At 34.4% G+C, this 18737-nt stretch overlaps 1 protein-coding gene and 1 non-coding gene across 2 annotated transcripts in view; one reads left to right on the top strand and one right to left on the bottom strand.

The window, feature by feature from the left end:
- Positions 1-18737, top strand: part of CFAP47 (cilia and flagella associated protein 47) — a 495766-nt gene that overhangs the window by 93013 nt on the left and 384016 nt on the right. The window contains exon 22 of the mRNA XM_078064042.1: positions 14704-14845. Coding sequence (XP_077920168.1) covers positions 14704-14845 — 142 coding nt within the window. The remainder of the gene's footprint in view (positions 1-14703; positions 14846-18737) is intronic.
- LOC144380646 (U6 spliceosomal RNA) lies at positions 9809-9915 on the bottom strand. Its single transcript, XR_013444870.1, has one exon. It is a non-coding gene; the product is annotated as a U6 spliceosomal RNA (small nuclear RNA).

Here is an 18737-nt window from a genome sequence, read left to right as displayed (position 1 = left end):
TATGGTCTCTTTCATAGAAAGAAAGGGAAAGAAATTTGCAGTCACAATTAATTTCTTCTGGGATTAAGTTTATTTGGGGGGTCAGGAATTTGTAGAATATCGGGAAATGTTATCTTGACTTAAATATATATCTGTACAAGACAATTAAAAAAATTTAGGCCATGTCATTGGAGGTGGCATGATTATATTATTTGACACAAAATATCTGTTATCCCAGTTGTTAAGCATGAGTAGCACTTCTGTGTCAGATCAAATCATGGGCAGACTTTAAAAATGTTTTTTGCATATATTCCTCTTTGTAAAATTTATAACATCCAGATCAAAAGGAGAGTTTCTCTTGTTTCTCATCCTTTAGTTCTTTATTAGTATTGCCTGTTTGATTTCATTTGTAGATTTCATATGAGTTTCCTCTGACTTATGTTCCACTTTGGATGGAGCTCATTGGATGTTGGTTTCATTCCCTATTGTTCATTCTGGAATGACCTGATGTTCCTTTTGTATTTATGTTTTCTCTCCTGGGAACTTTTTATTTTGCTGTAATCAGTTCTCTGGCTTCCCTTCAGAAAACTAAGGCCAATGGGTCTCCCCTACTTTCCCTGCCCCCTTTTATCTATATCTTAATAGTTTTCTTTAATACTTCTTTCAGGCAAGTTTCCCTATTTTTTTATTGAGATATAATTGACATATAACATGTATTAGTTTCAGGTGTACAACATAATGATTTTATATGTGTATATATTGTGAAATGATTACCACAATAAGTTTAGTTAACATCTATCACCTCATATAGTTAATTTTTTTTTCCTTTGATGAGACCTTTTAAGATTTACTATCTTAGCAACTTTGAAGTATAACAATACAGTATTATTAACTGAAGTCACCATGCTGTAATTGTATCCCCAGGACTTGTAACTGGAAGTTTGTTTTTTTGGTGTCAAATTTTCTGTTTCTTCTCGGGAAATTTTATCTATCTAATTTGTTGTTATACAGTTATTCATGGTGTTCTCTTATTATTTTTATTTCTGTAGGATAGGTAGTAATGTTTCTTTCATTTCTGACTTTATTTTATTTTATTTTTATTTATTTTTATTTTTTTTAGGGGAGGGGGTGGGGGGATGGGTTAGCCTGGTGATGGGTATTAAAGAGGGCACGTACTGCATGGAGCACTGGGTGTTACACACAAACAATGAATCATGGAACACTACATCAAAAACTAATGATGTAATGTATGGTGATTAACATAACATAATAAAAAACAAACAAACAAAAAGACTTTATTTTAAAATTGAGTCATCTCTCTCTTCATCTTGGTCAACCTATCTAATGGTTTTGTCAGTTTTGTTGATATTTTCAAGATTCAGTTTTTGGTATAGTTGGTTTTCTATACGATTTTTGATTCTTTATTTCTATATTTCCACTTTATCCTTTACTGTTTACTCCCTTCTGCCTACTTTGAGTTTAGTTTGCTTTGCTTTTTTTCTTGTCTTTTTTTAAGGCAGAAGGTTAGGATATTGAGTTGAGATCTTATTTTTTTATATAGGTTTTAAAGCTCTACATTTCCCTCTAAGCATTGTTTTACCTGTATTTCAAAAGTTTTGGTCTGTTGTGTTTTAATTTCTGTTCATCAAAGTGTTTTGCAATTTCTTACATAAGTTTTTCCTTTGATCCATTGGTTATTTAGGGTATGTTGTTTAACTTCCACATATTTGTGAATTTACCAAATTTCCTTCTGTTATTGACTTCTAATATAGTCCCATTGTGATTGGAGACTATACTTTGTATTATTTAAATAAATTTAAATTTATTGAGGCTTGTTTTATTACAATCTATAGAGATTATTTAGCTATGTTGAGGTAAATCTACGACCACTAAGAGAGTTCAAAATGATTGCATCTGGATTTGTGTATGTGTGCGTGTATGTGTGTGTGTGTGTGCAAGTATACAATGATGGAGGGAATAGAATGCTAATTTTCAAAATAAGCTATGTGGCGTTATTTTTGTTTTATTTTTTTCAAATCTGTACTCTTATAATATTGATAAAGACAATAACTCACAATAAAAAGAAAATAATCCTTTTGTGACAGGTTAATATTTTGAAGCATTATGTCTTTCTCCTACCCAATGCCTGCATTTTGTATGTACACAGAAGTATGCAAACGCACGCGTGCGTGCACGCACACACACACACACACACACAGATATTCTTCAATAAGAAACTAAGGGAAAGAAGAGAAAGAAACTAATAAGTTTGTGTAGTAATTTAATCTATGCATTTTCAAGTGTGTTAAGATCAATTTATATGTTTTCTTATTAAGTCTATGTTGTGATTTTATATTTTTATATAGTGGAAATGTATAACTGTGTTTTTAATGTCATCATTCATCCACAAAAGCATTTTAACCTGAAGGTCACTAAAAATTAGAAAAAGTATATAGTCCAGTTTATGTTTGTTATATGACTTTTTGGGAGGATTCATACGCAATTTGGTATTTTCATTTTTTGAGTTCAATTTACTTTTTAACATTATCAACAATTAAAAACTTGTTAATCTGTTTTTTAATGTTTAAATTGTGGTTCTCCTAGGATTCTAAAAATTTGCTATAAAATTAAATTACATTCATTTAGTTCTCTGGAGTGCCACACATTCCTTAAGATTTTGAATTGTTCTGCATTTACTGGGTATTTTAAAGGGAGATTTACTTAGAGTATCAGAATGCAATTCAGTCCAACAATGAAATGAACATAAAAAAAACCCTGCATAGGGCGCCTGGGTGGCTCAGTTGGTTAAGCAACTGCCTTCGGCTCAGGTCATGATCCTGGAGTCCCGGGATCGAGTCCCGCATCGGACTCCCTGCTCAGTGGGGAGTCTGCTTCTCCCTCTGATCCTCCTCCTCTCATGCTCTCTGTCTCCCATTCTCTCTCTCAGATAAATAAAAAAAATCTTTAAAACAAACAAACAAACAAACAAACAAAACCCTGCATAGACCGTATACCCTGTGAGATTTTGTTCTATAAATTTGTGCCAGTGAGGCAGATTGATTATCTAGTTTCTAGTCATTTCACATATCCTCCACTCTGTTTATAGCTAGCTGTAAGTTATCTTTCTGTGTCTGTGTGTGTAGATGTAAATAGTCAGTGGCTGCTCTCTTGGTTGACCTGTGTAACAGGCAAATGTAAAACCATAAAAGGCTGGATTTATTTCTAGTTGTAACCCTTCTTTTCCTATACTGCACCGGGTTTGGGTACAATTAAAAGTACTGGTGGGCAATTACAGTTGTGTTTGGCATCCTTGACTGGAATGGTTTGTTTACACTGTCATTCAAGCCCCTCCTTTCCTTGTGGTCCACTCACATGTCTTTTTGGCCAGTGTATAGAGTTGTGCTTCTTTATATGGTAGCCACTAGCCATGTGTGGATATTTAAATTAAACTTTAAAGTTAAATAAAATAAAAAAAATATTTCCTTAGTCAAAATAGCCACATTTCAAGGTCTCAGGATCCCCACCTGGCTATTGGACAGTGCAGAATATTTCATCATCACAGACGATTGTATTTGAAAGCACTGGTGTAGATCTTCCCTGGTTCTCACCCTTACTTTTCCTGCCACCATGGCCCAGGTTCCACTCTGGCACAGGCTAGTCAATCTACAGTGGCTTGGTTGCTCTGAAGCTCTCATCTGTCCTGCTCTTTATTTGCCCTAAACCTCTTGAAAATGAAGGAGAATCGCTAAATTTTTTAACTTTTTTTTTCTACCAGCCTTTGTCCTTCAAGGATATACAGCCTTTGGGTAAAGTTTTGTAGTGATTATTCTGGATTTACAATCATTCTTACAGGAAGGCAGGATGATCCTTTAAGGATTAAGAGAGAGGGTATTTGAGTGACACTCGCCCCCTAAACATTTTTGTCCACCAACACTGGCTGGGGGACTGAAATCTTCATCAGAATATCATTTTTCAACTTGAGGTATTCCTCTGTTTGAATGACAACAACTAGGAAAGCACTTTATTCAATTCACAAAACTTTCCAAGATTTCCCCCTTCATTAGATAGCTCAGTGGTTTCACAGTAATAGCCCTCATTTCCTTTTCTCTCTCTGTATCACTGAGTTTCTGTGTAAGAGATAAATCTTATATTCCTTAGTTCTGTTGTGAGGATAAGATGTGGGTGGAGAGATCATGGAACCTCTGAATTTTGCATTCTGAGTAATTACAGGGCGCTACCTTGGGTATAAATTCATTTTATATAAATTGTCTGTGAAGATGTGAATTGTGGAAAGCAAGTCCAGTATCACTTCCCACATGCACGCATTTGGCAATTAGAGAAGGCAGGGAATGACTCTCAGCTCTGTGAATTCAGCACATAGTATTTTAGAAAATATATGTGTTTTGAGAGGGGAAAAGGTCTCGTACTTAAAAGAGACAGTTAAGGGCTGAGAATCAGTACATCGAATTATCTTGACAGTTACCAACATCATCATCATTTATGACACCAGATATTCTCGAGTGAAGATGACAGTCATGCTCTGTGTTAAACCTCTCCTACCACTCCCATCTTCCGCTCCTATCATCACTGACTTTGGGACCCAGCACTAGACCCAGTGACAGTCAAGACTCAATACTCAGTGACTGTCAGGATTTTAATCCATCGTGATCACATTTTACCTCAGTCATCCCTCCAAGTGGAGCCCTCTGTGAATAGATTCTCATCCCTACTAGCTCTGAGCTCCCTCACACTTGGCTTTCTTTCCCTTCCTATCTGCCCTCTAGGATCCCTATATTTACATAAGTTTTCAATGTTTTTTAGGGCTTCCTTTCCCTTCATAGTTTCTTCATATTATGAACATGGCTCTCTCTAGGGCACTGTTCCTTATATAGTTTGGATCTAGATGTGGCTCTAGAGGTGATGCTTTCTGGAAGCCTCACTCCCTGGGTGGATTTTTCTAGATGGTCTTTTTCTGTTAAAAATGGCTCCTTCTTTGAACTTCATATTATATGAGTTTACCATTTCCCCTCATGCAGAGTAATAATCTCTGGACATTGCTACCAGCCAGTCTCATCGTATATTCTGTACTCTACTCCTCTAATTTTCTGAGTGATTTCAGTATTCATGTCGAGGTCCATCCAGAATCCTGGCCTCCCATTTCCTTGTCTTCACATTTCCATTGATCTCCTCCATTCCCCTCCACTTCTTCCATTGGGAATCCATCTCCATCCATCCCAAACATATAAGGATGACAGTTTGGGAAACATTCTTTTTGACACTGTTTCACTTTAAAATATGTATTTGTATTATATGAACAAAACCTAAAACTTAAAGAATAAGATAGTAATCTAAAAATAATATAAATACTGTTAAAATACATATGATAGAAAATACTGATTTATGTTAATACTCAAAATAAGAACAAAAAGATAAACCAGAAGAGGAAAAAAAGAAATGGGGCAAAATATAACTAGTTGCTAATGATTAATAATAACAAATTGTAGGGGAAATAAGGTCAAGCAAAATTGTTTTGTTTTAAGGACTTATATATGAAAGCAGGTAGTATTTATACATGAAATATATCTTTATTCAATTCACTCCTTGACATCTGTGTATTGGTGTCATTGCAGAAATAGAATATCATGGGAATGAGTTGCTTGCTCTAATTTGTCAAAATAAAGAAACATTCGTGAAAATAAAACATGCTATAGTATTTTTTGCTTCTATATTTCTGTTATGAGAATAGTCTATTTATGAAAGATTCTATGACAAGAGATAGAATTGTCAGTGGTATGGCCAGAGTCTCAGTCTGTTCAGGTTCCATAACAAAATACCACAGACCGAGTAGTTTGTAAACGATAAAAATTTATTTATCACAGTTCTGAAGGCTGGAAGTCCAGGATCATGGCACCAGCATGGTAGAGTGAGAGTCCTCTTCTGGGTTGCAGACTTCTTGATGTGTCCTCACATGGTGGAAGGGGTTAGGGATTTCTGTGGGGTCTCTTGTAAGGCACTAATCCCAATCATGAGGATTTCACCCTCTTGGCCTAAGCACCTCCCAAAGGCCCTAACTCCTAATACTATCATCTTTGGGAGTTAGGCTTTCAACATGAATTTTGAGGGGACACTTTCAGACCACAGCAGCCAACTAATGTTAAATAAAAACAAAATGAGGGGCACCTGGGTGGCTCAGTCAGTTAAATGCCTGCCTTCAGCTCGGGTCATGATCCCAGGGTCCTGGGATTGAGCCCCACATCAGGCTCCCTGCTTGGCAGGGAGCCTGCTTCTCCCTTTTCCTGTCCCCTGCTTGTTCTCTCTCTCTCTCTCTCTCTCTCTCTGTGTGTCAAATAAACAAACAAACGAAAAACCAAAATGAAAACCCAAGTGTTTTGCCTAGTAGAGTGATATGCATGGCTGGAACTCTATAACTTTTCTATTATTAATTATTCATTTTATTTAAAATTTTCAGGTTGTCAGCATGGGCTTGATGAGTATAGCAAAGCACTAGGTATATGTACCTCTGAAACCATCATTGCTTGTTGTCATGATCTTGGAAACTTAGATATGTCAGTGGTACTATTATTCTTCCCTTTCCTACATTTAAAACATTTGCCATTCTTGCCTATTATATTCCTCCTTTCCACCTCCAGAAACTTACCAAGAAATCATAGAGCAATAGTTGTTGCAGGATCACTATTTTAAAAATTATTAGAAACATGAATAATGTTAGGTTTTAATAAAAAATCAATATATAGTTAATAAATGGGTCTTGAGAAAAAAATGAATTTTGATCATTTTCGTATTTTATAATTTAATTTAAAATGCAGTAATAGTTTTTACATATGTAAATATTTTAGCATTGACATTACTTCAGTTGTATTTTCAGTTCTTTTATACATTAATTTTATTTTTTATAATTTTAAATTTTCTAATAAATTATATAATTTATAAAATTTACAATTTGATTTCCAAAATTGATATTTGGGCTGTAGCCACTTCTAATCCTACACACACACCCTTACCCAGGTTCTTTAGTTTTTAATTGATGAGCTCACAGGGAGGAAATTACCAGTCAGAATTCAAAGGGTTAGGCCATTTCAATTTTCAAGTGAGCTGTTCATCAGAGACATCCATCAAAAGAGGGAGAATATTAGGTAGGAAGAATAGTTAAACTGTTTAATCTCAATAAACGGAGTAATCTCATATAAGACCTAATACAATACAGTCCCTCAATCATTTTGCAAAAACAGACTCTCTTATTTTTTACTTCTCTAGAACCTTGAGATCATCATATGATAGGGATCTGGGGGAATTCCTAGAAACCTTTGATTGACTTCTCCCTCTATTTTTTAAGAAATGATTTATTGAGAGGAAATTTATATAACATAAAATGAACCATTTTTAAAGTAAACAATTCAGTGGCATTTAGTGCCTTTACTGTATGGTATAACCATTCCCTCTGTCCCATTTAAAAACATTTCAGTCACTGCAAAGCAAAACCCTTTACTTATTAAAGCAGTTTCTCCTCACCTGTCTTTCCATGAGCCACTGACAGCCACCAATCTGCATTCAGTCTCTATGGAGCTCTCTCTTCTGGATTATTTCATATAAAAGGAATTATACAATATGTGACCATTTGTGTCTGAGTTCTTTCACTCAGCACAATGTTTTGAGTTTTTATTTATATTGTGTTAGGAAACATGTAACATAAAATTTGCATCTTAACTATCTTAAGTGTTAAATTGTATTCACATTGTTGTGAAACAGATCTCCAGAACTTTTTCATCTTGCAGATCTGAAACTCTGTACCCATTTAAAAATACCCCCATTCCCCCTCTCCCCTGAAACCTAGGCCACAACCATTCTACTTTGTGTTTCTATAAATTTGACTACTTTAGATACCTCATATAAGTGGAATCATACAGTATTTGTCTTTTGGTCACTGGATTATTTCTCTTAACATAATGTCCTCAAAGATCATTCATATTATAGCATGTGACAGGATTTCCTTTATTTTTAAGCCTAAATAATATTTATACCAGATTTTGTTTATCCATTCATCTGTCTATGGACATTTGTTTTGATTCTACCTCTCAGCTATTTTGAATAGTGCTATTATGGAGATAGGTGTACAAATATCTCTGCAAGACCCTGCTTTCAGATCTTTTAAATACATACCTAAAAGTGGGATTGCTGAATTAAATGGTAGCTCTATTTTTAATTTCTTGAGGAACCACCATACTGTTTTACATATTGCTAGCACTGTTTTACTATCCCACCAATACTGTACAAGGGTTCCAATTTCTCCACATTCACATCAACACTTATTATTTTCTGGATTTTTGATCACAGCCATGATAATGGGTGTGAGGTGATATCTTATTGTGATTTTGATTTGCATTCCTCTGATGATTAGTGTTGTCAAGTATCTTTTCATATACTTGTTGGACATCTGTATATCATCTTTGGGGAAATACCCACTCAAGTCCTTTGCGCTTTTTAAAATTGAATTATGATTTTTTTTGTTGTTGTCAAGCTATAGTTCTTTATATATATTCTGGTTATTAATCCCTTATCAAATATATGGTTTGCAAACATTTCCTCCCATTTCATAAGTTGCCTTTTCACTCTGTTGATTGTTTACTTTGATGAGCAGATATTTTTGTGTTTGATATAGTCGTATTTGCCATTATCACACTGTTTCAATTACTGTAGCTTTATAATAAGTTTTGAAATTGAGAAGTATGAGTTCTTCACATTTATTCTTTTTTTCAGATTGTTTTGGCTATTTGGAGCCTTACTATTACTTGTGAATTTAATGTTTGGCCTATCCATTTTTGCAAAAATGGCCATTGGGATTCTGATAGGGATTGCCATGAATTGTGGATTGCTTAATGCAGTACTGACATCCGAACAATACTAATTCTTCCAATTGGTGAACATTGGATGTCTTTCCATTTATGTAGAACTTTAATTTCTTTCAACAGTGTATTGTAGTTTTCATTGTACAAGTTTGTCACGATTTGGACACATTTATTTCTAGGAATTTTATTCTTTTGGATCTTATTTTATTTAAAAAAAAATTATTTAGAGCGAGTGAACAAGCACCCATGAGCAGTGGGAGGGGCAGAGGGAGGAGAGAAGCAGACTTCCCATTGAGTGTGGAGCCCGATGTGGGGCTTGATCTCATGACCTGAGATCATGACCTGAGCTGAAATCAAGAGTTGGATGCCTACCTTACTGAGCCACCCAGGTGCCCCTTGAATCTTATTTTAAATGAAACTGTTTACTTATTTTATTTTTCAGAGTTCATTGCTAGTGCGTAGAAACACTTGATTTTTGTTTGTTGACCTTGTACATTACAATTTTCCTGAATTCATTTATTAGCTCTATCACTTTCTTTGTGGATTCTTTGTGATTTTCTCTATACAGTATCATTTCATCTGCAAATACATATAGTCTTAATCCTTCCTTTCCAATCCAAATGCCTTGTATCCCATCCTCTTTTTTTGTCCTGATTGCTCTGACTAGAACTTTTAGTACATTATTCAATGACATTGGCAAAAAGAGGACATCCTTATATTGTTCCTGATCTCAGGGGGAAGACTTTCAGTATTTCAGCCTAAAATACGATGTTAACTGTGTTTTTCATAAGTGCTCCTTAGTGTGTTGAGGAAGTTCTTTTCTATTCTTAGTGTTCTGAGTGGTTTTATTATGAAAGGATGTATGATTTTTATCAGTTTTTTTTCTGTATCAAATTGGCATCACCATTTTTTCTTTAATTAATGTGGAGTATTTTATACACACACACACACACACACATATAGTTTTAAATATGGAACACTTCATAAATTTGTGTGTTATCCTTGCACAGGGGCCACTCTAATCCTCTCTGAACCATTCCAACTCCAGTGTATGTGCTGCTGAAGCAAGCACATTTATTGATTGATTTTTGTATGTTGAACTGTCTTTGCATTCTTGGGGTAAACCCCACTTGGTCATGGTATATAATGCTTGTAATATGCTGATAGATTTGGTTTGCTAGTATTTTCTTAAGGGATATTGATCTGTAATTTTTTTTTCTTGTAATGTTTTCATCTGTCTTTGATATCACCATAATGTTGACCTTATAGAATAAGTTAGGAAGTTTTCTTCCCTTTTCTATTTTTGGAAGAATTTGGGAAGTATTTGTGTTAATTCTTTAAATATATGGTAGGATTCACCAGTGACACCATCTGGTCCTGAAATTTCTCTGTTGGGTGGTCTTATTGAGTCATTATCCACTTCTATAGGTCTGTTCATAATTTCTATTTCTTTTTGGGTCAATATTGATAATTTATGTTTTTCTATGAATCTGTCAATTTCATCTAGATTATTTACTTTATTGGTATACAAATTCTTTTTTTAATAAGATTTTATTTATTTGTCAGAGGGGCGCCTGGGTGGCTCAGTCATTAAGTGTCTGCCTTCGGCTCAGGTCATGATCCCAGGGTCCTGGGATCGGGCCCCGCATCGGGCTCCCTGCTCAGCGGGAAGCCTGCTTCTCCCTCTCCCACTCCCCCTGCTTGTGTTCCCTCTCTCACTGTGTCTCTGTCAAATAAATAAATAAAATCTTAAAAAAAAAAAAAAAAATTATTTATTTGTCAGAGAGAGGGAGAAAGAGAGAGGGTATCCACATTCATTTTTTATTTTAGTTATTCATGTCTTATTTTCTGTTCCCTTTTCTGTCTGGCTTAAAATTTAGTACTTTTAAAAAAATCTTCAAAGAACCAACATTTAGTTTCATTGATTTTTATTATTTCTATCTCTTTGTTGATATTCTCATTTTTTTCATACATCATTTTGTTGTTTTTCTTTTTTCTTTCCCCCTTTTTCTATTGTTTAGCTCTATGAGCAATTTTTTAAAAAAGATTTTATTTTGAGACAGAGAGAGAGAGCGAGTGAGCAAGCACGTGTGGGGGGAGGGGCAAAGGGAGTGGGAGAAGCAGACTCCCTGCTGAACAGGGAGCCCAATGCAGGACTTAATCCCAGGACCCTGGGATCATGACCTGAGCCAAAGGCAGATGCTTAACCGACTGAGCCATCCAGGCCCCCTATCTATGAGCATACTTAAGACAGCGGATTTAAAGTCTTTGTCTAGTAAGTCCAATGCCTGGACTTCTTCTCTGATGGTTTCTGTCATTTAGCTTTTCTTTTGACTGGGTTATGCTTTCTTATTTCTTGGTATGCATTTTTTTTGTTGTTGTTGTTGAAAAGTGGATATTTGAATGTTATAATGTGGTAACTCTGGAAATCAAATTTTATCTGTTCTTGATAGTTGAAGGCCACAATCATCCAAACTAATTTCCAAATTAGTTTTTGCAAAGAATATATTCCTTTTGTGTGTGTTCACTGAAGTCTCTGGTCCCTTAGCTTTGTTCAACTAATGTTTTGATAGAGATTTCCTTGTGGATTGACTCTGTGCCAGTGCACTTATTCAGCATTTATAACTCTGTTCTGGCCTTTATATGTTCATTGCATTTAGCCTAGAGATCCAGACAAAGGAGATACCTTAGGATCTCCTCAGTTCTTTCCTGATCACATGTCCTTCCCTAGGCACGCTTTTGGTTTTCTAGATTCTCCAGTACACATGCATGCTTTTGAATGCTCTAATTTCCCAAAGAAACTCTCTCCCTAGCTTTTCTTTCCAGGGGTTACTCTGCTTGCATGTCTCAACCATCTTTTGTCCCACATGGCTGCATGTTGTTAGTTTGCCTGACAGTATTTTTGGGCACTGTCCACTAATTTTCTGACCTGAGTGATTTTGAAGTCTGGCAAAACAAAAACAAGCACCTTGCATCAGTCCTTCAGGTAACTCAAGACAGCTTAGAACAAACAAATACAATGACTTGTGAATAAGGTCTGCTCTATTTCATCCAAAACCAGATATCAGAGTTTCACACTAGGACCTCCATCTTCAAGACAGAAGATGAGTCAGAAAGGGAGAGACTCAAGGGCAAGTAAAAGTGCCACAAAGCTTCCCTACTGTTTTAAAGTTGTCTTTTTCTTGATTCAGTGTTCCCACTTGGTTGCTGCAAACCTTTGACTATTTTCCAGAGTTCTAACAAAGTTGGTCCTGTCAACTTTTGCTTGTTTTTCAATGTTTCTGTGGAGGGATGGGCATTTGGATTTGGATTTCCATTATTTGGCTGACATGATCCCCTCCTTTCCTTTTGTTGTGAGCCCTAAACACCAAGAGTAACTCTTTTTCTTCTCTTTGATGTAAGGTTGTATTTTTGTCAAGGCTGAACCACAGAGTCTTCATTTTAAAATGAGAGGCTAGCACTATATAATTTCCAAGATGTTATGAATCTCTAGGTGTTCATTCTTCTATGACTCATCTTGTTAACTGCCTATATTGTTAGTCTGTTTTAGATTTTAAAGCCAGATGTATTAAAACCAGAGCTAAAGAACTAGCTTTAACTTCTTTTCATTTCATTTGTTTTAAAAATTATGATGCAGTAAGTAGGAAGGGAGAAATGAAGGGGGGAGATCAGTAGGGGAGACGAACCATGAGAGACTGTGGACTCTGAGAAACAAACTGAGGGTTCTAGATGGGAGGGGGGTGGGGGGATGGGTTAACCCGGTGATGGGTATTAAGGAGGGCACGTACTGCATGGAGCACTGGGTGTTATACGCAAACAATGAATCATGGAACACTACATCAAAAACTAATGATGTAATGTATGGTGATTAACATAACATAATAAAATAAAAAAAATTATGATGCAGTAAAGTTGTCTTTTATATGAATATTGACAAATTGTACAATTGCATAGCAAATACAAAAATCAATATAGAGAACACTTGTATCCCCTCCTCTAAATTTTTTTTTACCTGTTTGCTGTCAGTCTTTCCCTGAATTCCAGTTAATAACAAACACTGATCTCATTTTGTTTGTATAATTTTGCCTTTTCACTTATATATCATATTAAATGAAGTCTTAAGATAGGTTGGCTTTTCAGTCTCGGTTCTCTTACTTAGAGTAATGCATCTGATATTCATCCATATTATTATATGTAACACTAGTACATTACATTTCATTGTTGAAAAGTATTCTTTTGTGTGGATTTACTAAAGTTTGTTGTCCATTCACTGTTTGGAGGGAATTTGACTTGTTTTTAGGTTTTCATAATTATAAATAAGGCCACTATGAACATTTACATGCGAGTGTTCATTTCTCTTTGGTAAACACGTAGAATTAGGAATTGTGAGCCTTATGTTAAGTGCGTATTTAATTTTCTAAGAAAGTGGGAAACTGTTTTCCATAATGACTATGAAACTATGTATTCCTATCAACAATGTATAAATGGTTTAGGTGCTCACATCTTTTTCAGTTCTTCATAATGTCGTTTTTGTTTAAGCCATTGTGATAGGTGTGAAGTAGTCTCTCCTGTGAATCAATTTACATTTCCCTAATGTGTGATGATGTTAAACATCTTTTCTTGTGGTATTAGGTATATTTTATTTTCTCAGTTGTCTTTTCACATCTTTTACTTAGTTTTCCATTAGGAACTTTGCTTTTTATTGACTTTGTATGTTCTTTTATATATTTTGGATACAAGTTGAATTTTTTGGTCAAAAGTGTGTTTTTGGCTTCTAATTTTATTTATTAAGCATTATCTTTAGCAGGACAGATGTTTTTAACTTTGATATAATATAATTTAATCATTTTTCTTTTGTAGATTATTTTTTTGGTATTGTATTTAAGAAATCTTTGCCTAACCAATGATTACAAAGATTTTTCTCCTAAATGGTTTATAGTTTTAGGTTTTATATTTAGGTCTTTGGTCCATTTTGAATCAATAGGAACTATTCTTAAAATTTAATTTTATTTTTAAGAATTATTTTTAGGCTCATGAAAAATAAACCAGGTCTTATTTAAAAAAAAAAAGCTACTTTCAACATCACAAGATAATTTTCTTTTTGAAAATGTCCTTTTTTTAAACTGCTGTTTTGCTAGATCCATAGTATCTCATTAGATCTCCAGAACTTATTCATCTTGTATAATTGAAACTTTGTACCTCGTGACCAATATCTCCCTGTATCTCCCTCTCTCTAGCTCCTAGTAACCACCATTCTGTTTTCTGCTTCTATGAATTTGACTATTTTAGATTCCACATATAAGTGAGATCATATATTATTTGTCTTTCTCTGTCTGGTTTATTTCACTAAGCATAATGTCCTGCAGGTTCATCTATATTTTTGCAAATGGCCAAATTTCCTTCTATTTTTAAAGCTGAAAAATATTCCATTATATGTATATACCACATTTTCTTTATTCATTTATCCTTTGGTGGACATTTAGGTTATTTCCATGTCTTGACTATTGTAAATAATGCTGCAATGAACATAGGAGTGCAGGTATGTCTTTGAGATCCTTATTTCAGTTCCTTTGGATGAATACCCAGAGGTGAGATTGCACGTAATATAGTAGTTCTGGTAACAATACTGTACTTTATACCTGAAATTTATTAAGAGGGTGGATCATATGTGTTCTCACAACGAGGTGGAGGGTAACTTTGTGAGACGATGTATATGTTAATTAGCTTGATTGTCGTGTTACTTCATTATGATATGTGTATCAAATCTTCAAGTTGTACACTTTATATACAATAAAAATAGTATCACAAATTTCTTAGAGCAAAAATAATCACAGGTGTAATGTATTTTTTTCTCTGTCAGGTGGCAACATATGACTTCAGCATTCAAGTTCAAATTAATTTCTTCAGGGCTTCAGAACTTTACACTCAATATTGTTTGTCAAATTCTCCTATGATTCCAAAGACAACACCACTTATTCGACCATGTTATGTTCAAGCTACTGGTATGTACTGTGAAACATTCACTTGGTGTGCCCATACCAAATATTTACACTTAAGCAGGTAAAAGTTTAACAATTCAGAATATGATATTTACTTTTTTAAAAATAGAAATATTTGAAAGTAAAATTATGATATGATTTCTGTGTGTGTGACTTAAATTGTGCCTGTGAGAATGAATTTTGAGAAATAGCGTAACCAAACCAAGTTCACTCCTTGTTGAGTTACAGAAACTGCACCTGGTGAAGTTGTCACACAAAGATAACTTTATTGAGGAGATCACGGGCAGTGGCTTCCAAAGCCATGAATCCCTGACATCAGGTGAAGGGTTACCTTTTGTTTAGGGTTAGATGAATATTTATTTATTTCTACTTTTAATTTTTATTTAATTAATTAATTATATTTTTTTCTGAGAGAAAGAACATGAGCAGTGGGGGGAGGGGCAGAGAGAGAAACTGGAGCAGGCTCCAAGCTCAGCATGGAGCCGGATGCAGGGCTGAGTCTCAGTACCTTGAGTTCATGACCTGAGCTGAAATCAAGAGTCAGTTGCTTAACTGACTAAGCCACCCAGGCAGCCCTAGGATGACTGTTTAGCTAAGGAAGCCTTCTTATCATATGTAGAGGTGGCCATAATGTCACACATGAGCCTTAAGGAAACTTGTCTATACATACATTGTATGTTATGTAAATGAGGCTGAGGCTCCTCCTTGGTTGGAGATTTTAGTACTATAATGAAGCAAAGGTAATGGTAGGTCATTCCAGAGGTCATTCCATGGTCTGTCTGTGCAGGTATGAGTTGGAGGTTTAGCTCAAAAGGTCCGGGTAGTCTGGTGGGTGGGAGGTCTTGTCAGGGCAGTTGCCATCACCTACAGGGTGGTTTCCAGTTTCATTTGCCTGAGTTAAGAGGTAAGCTGAAAAGAAGAGCTTAAGGAAAAATGTAAGACAAAGGTTAGTGAGTTCAAGCAGGTGGGCAGTAAAGGTCAGGTCTTGGGGTTTAGCTGGTGACAATAGCATGGACATAATCTCAGATCAGTGGCTCTTGCTTTAAAAAATTGGTTATATTTAAAAACAAAGGTCAGTTTAGTTATTTATTGTATGGGTACTTTTAAAATGATTAAATCAAAATACAAATTATTAAAACAAAATACATTAGATATATAATGAAATGATGAAAATTTTATTTAAGAAAAATTCCCCCCCCAAAGGAATGGGTTACTAAAGGACTAAGTTCATGTAAAGAAGGGTAAGTAAAAACAAAGAAACAAAAGAAGGGTAAGTATATTAAGTTTTTGAGTAATTATTTACTCATTTTCTCCAAATATTCAAATATAAAACCAATTCACTCTGTAAACCCTACCTTTTTTTTTTGTAAACCCTACTTTTGACAAGCTTTGGTTTTGCATTTTATTATATGTGTTTAAGTATTTTTCATGAAAAGTTAAGTCTAGTCTATGCTGTATTATGCAATATTTTGTTTTTGTAATTCTGACATTAAGTTGTTATTAATAATAAAATAGTGCTCAGTTGATGATTGCACTTGGCACCTAGTAAGAGAAGCCTCATTAAAGTAGCATACACAATATAGAGATTTATTTCCCTCCTGTTTAAAATACAGAAAAATACAGAATTAAGAGTTCTACAGCTGGTAGGCAGGTTCCATGGAGTTTTCTCCCTTGTTTTAAGATATCATTTTAGGGAAAATATCATTTTCTAATTTTGTTTTCTGAATTAGGTAAATTAGGTGAAAAATAAAATTTATCTACTTGACAAGTAAAAATTAATGTATCGTCATTATGGAAAATTGGAAAATGTTAGAAACACAGAAATGTCATCTGGAGTGAGAATATGTAGAGCATACTATTATTAATATCTTGGTATCTTACTCTTCTTTTGTTCTATGCCTTTCTTAGTTATGTTTTTTTAACATAGTTGCGATCTTAACTGCCGGTTAAGTTGAAATCTCTTCACTCTTAATAGAAACTTTTACTTGGATGTTATAGACTCTTAATTGTATAAATTAACACTGATGACTATTACAGAATATTTAATCCAATAAGTGTCTCTTATAGATTATTTAAGCATAACCATAAGGATTTAGGTTGTTTTTTTATTTTCTTATTCATATAAATATTGTAGTATTGAACATTTTTGTGTGGAATACTTTCTCCCTGTTTAGATTTTTTAAAAAGTGAGGTTCTCTGAATTGGCTGCATTCCTTCTGAAGTACATACATGTTAGGGACGCCTGGGTGGCTCAGCCGTTAAGCATCCAACTCTTGACTTTGGTTCAGGTTATGATCTCAGGGTCGTGAGGTTGGGCTCCATGCTGGGCATGGATCCTGCTTAAGCAATCTCTCTCTCCCTCTCCCTCTGCCCCTCCCCCCTCCTCCAACAAGTACACAGTCAGGCTTTCTCTCTCTCTCTAAAAAAAAAAGTATATACATGTTAAAGCTCTTGATACATTTTGCAAAAGGGCTTTTGTAAAGAGTTATGCTGTTTTACCTCTCCTTCAGTGTAAACTCTAACCAGCCTTGAATTAAAGAAATTGGATATTTTTCTATGTGATTGAAAGTATATCATTTCAGTTTCTTTGATTACTTATGAGGATTAAAAAATTTTCTATCTTTGCTCTTAATAATATATTTCATATGTAAATTATCTGCTCATGAACTTTACCTTTATCATTGTGGTGATGTATTTGTCTGATAGATGTCAGTGATTTTCTTATTTATTTATATTAATTTTTTTCACCTTTACTGTGAGGTTTCCCAAGATCCATTGTTTGCTTTTAGTTTTATTTGTTGTTCAATAAATACTTTTAATAATTTTATAGTGAAATTTGGCTATGATTTCCTCTGTGATTTCTAACATTGTTTTAAAGATTAGACCATCTTCCCCATCTTCAGATTTGGTATATATGTAATTCTGTTTTTTTCTTTTTCTATTTTTAATGGTTTAAAATTCATTCAACAATTTCTATACTGAGTTAATTTGTAAAAAAAAAAAAAAAAAAAAAAATATTGCTGTATTTCCAGAAAGGATTGGAATGTCAAAGGAAACTTGATTATATTATATAACTTACCAAACTCAAAGTTTACTAATGATTCAAATGATACAAGTATAGTCAGGCAGACATGTAACATTTCTTCCTATAGAAGTTGGCATCTATCAGACACAGCTTCCAAATTGTCCTTTTCTCCCTCCTTAAGATGCCTTTTGCTTTTGAATTAACATATGACTTTTGAATGTCATTTTTAGAAACCAGTTCCCAAGGGAAGCTGTTTTTTGTTTGGAGCTTCCCATTTTTGTACTCTTAATAGTTATACAAGTAGAAAGTATCTACATAAGGAATTCTCATTCCCCTACCAGCAGTGCCTCATAAATCCATAAATTCCAGATACTTTTGATTGGCCATTTGGACAGGTAATGTATGTCAAGGGTTTTTTTTTTTTTTCTTGAATAGTCCACTGGTCAATTCCATTTTTATGTTTCAAGGACGCTTGGTCAAGTCCGTTATTCCCTGAGCTACCCCCTCAATAGAAGGATAATGCCTCAGTAGGAGGCTCACAAGCTTTCTGTTACCGCTTTTCTCCCAAATTACATGTATATATTTTAAAAGTAAAATAGTGCTAATCCAGAATTGCAATCCATTATCTCCTTCTCAGGGCTTATCCTGCATCCCAGAGGCAGTGACTTTTTTCTTTAATTATCTAATGAAAACACTTATTTAGTGACAAGCATCTGTACTCACTTGAAACATTAACTCCAGTTATCCATTTTGTAATGTAATTATAGTTTAAATTTCAATTAAATTTTTTATCAGAGATTTAATTGTTATGATGATACATTGTTCATTGTTAAGCCAAGTAGTGTAACTGCATAGTTATTTTATTTACTT

This window comes from Halichoerus grypus, chromosome X (assembly GCF_964656455.1).
Source record: "Halichoerus grypus chromosome X, mHalGry1.hap1.1, whole genome shotgun sequence".
Classification (NCBI taxonomy): domain Eukaryota; kingdom Metazoa; phylum Chordata; class Mammalia; order Carnivora; family Phocidae; genus Halichoerus; species Halichoerus grypus.
Note: the sequence above shows the minus strand (reverse complement) of the source record. Positions and strands in the feature narration are given on the sequence as shown.